The sequence below is a fragment of the Corvus brachyrhynchos genome, unplaced genomic scaffold (genome assembly GCF_000691975.1).
Source record: "Corvus brachyrhynchos isolate BGI_N302 unplaced genomic scaffold, ASM69197v1 scaffold556, whole genome shotgun sequence".
In the NCBI taxonomy this organism is placed as follows: domain Eukaryota; kingdom Metazoa; phylum Chordata; class Aves; order Passeriformes; family Corvidae; genus Corvus; species Corvus brachyrhynchos.
Genome location: NW_008238656.1, coordinates 45,418 through 46,333, shown reverse-complemented (window position 1 = coordinate 46,333; position 916 = coordinate 45,418). Strand labels below are relative to the sequence as shown.

Below are 916 nucleotides of genomic sequence, written 5' to 3'. Positions count from 1 at the left end.
GCTTGACGCCCATCCTGCAGTCGGGGCAGCGGAAGGGCCTCTCATCCGTGTGAACGCGCCCATGTTTGAGGAGGAGGGAGCTGCTCTGAAACCTCTTCCCACACTCCCCACACTCGTAGGGCCTCTCCCCAGTGTGGATCCTCTGGTGTGCCCTCAGGTCGGAGCTCCGGCTGAAGCCCTTCCCACACTCCTCACACTTGTAGCGCCGTTACCCGGTGTGGATCCTCCGGTGTTTAATCAGCTGGCATTTGTAGCTGAAGCCTTTCCCACATTCCCAGCAGTTGTGGGGCCATTCCCCAGTGTGAGTGCTCTGGTGTCCCAGCAGCTTGGAGCTGTTTCTGAAGCCCATCCCACATTCCAAGCACTTGTAGGGCTTTTCCCCAGCGTGGATCCTCTGGTGTGCCCTCAGGAAGGCACTGGTCCTGAAGCTCTTCCCACACTCCCCACACTCGTAGGGCCTCTCCCCCGTGTGGATCCTCTGGTGTTCAGTCAGGCTGGAGCTGATTCTGAATCTCTTCCCACACTCCCCACACTCGTAGGGCCTCTCTCCAAAGTGGATCCTCTGGTGTTTAATCAGGATGGAGCTGTAGCTGAAGCTCTTCCCACATTCCCCACACTTGTAGAGCTTTTCCCCAGCGTGGATCCTCTGGTGTATCCTCAGGCAGGCACTCCGGCCGAAGGACATCCCACACTCCCCACACTCGTAGGGCTTTTCCCCAGTGTGCATCCTCTGATGCTGGCTCAGGTGGGAGTTGCTTCCGAAGCTCTTCCCACATTCCAAGCACTTGTGGGGCTGCTCCCCGCCCTGAGCCTTCTCCCCCACCTCTGAGCTCTGCCTGGATCTCCGGACGCCTTCCTGGCCCAGGGGGGCTCTTTCCTCCTTGGATCTCTCTGGGCTGCGTTTGCAGCCCCTCCT

The 916-nt window shown here is 59.5% G+C and overlaps 1 protein-coding gene across 1 annotated transcript; it reads right to left on the bottom strand.

Annotated features, from left to right (window-relative positions):
* On the bottom strand, positions 1 to 884 carry LOC103617985 (zinc finger protein 70-like; the record flags this gene model as incomplete). Its single annotated transcript, XM_017737691.1, is given in 2 exon segments — positions 1 to 606; positions 691 to 884. Coding segments are annotated over 2 exon segments (643 nt in total), but the record flags the coding sequence as incomplete, so codon positions are not given.
* Between the last annotated feature and the right edge of the window lie 32 nt (positions 885 to 916).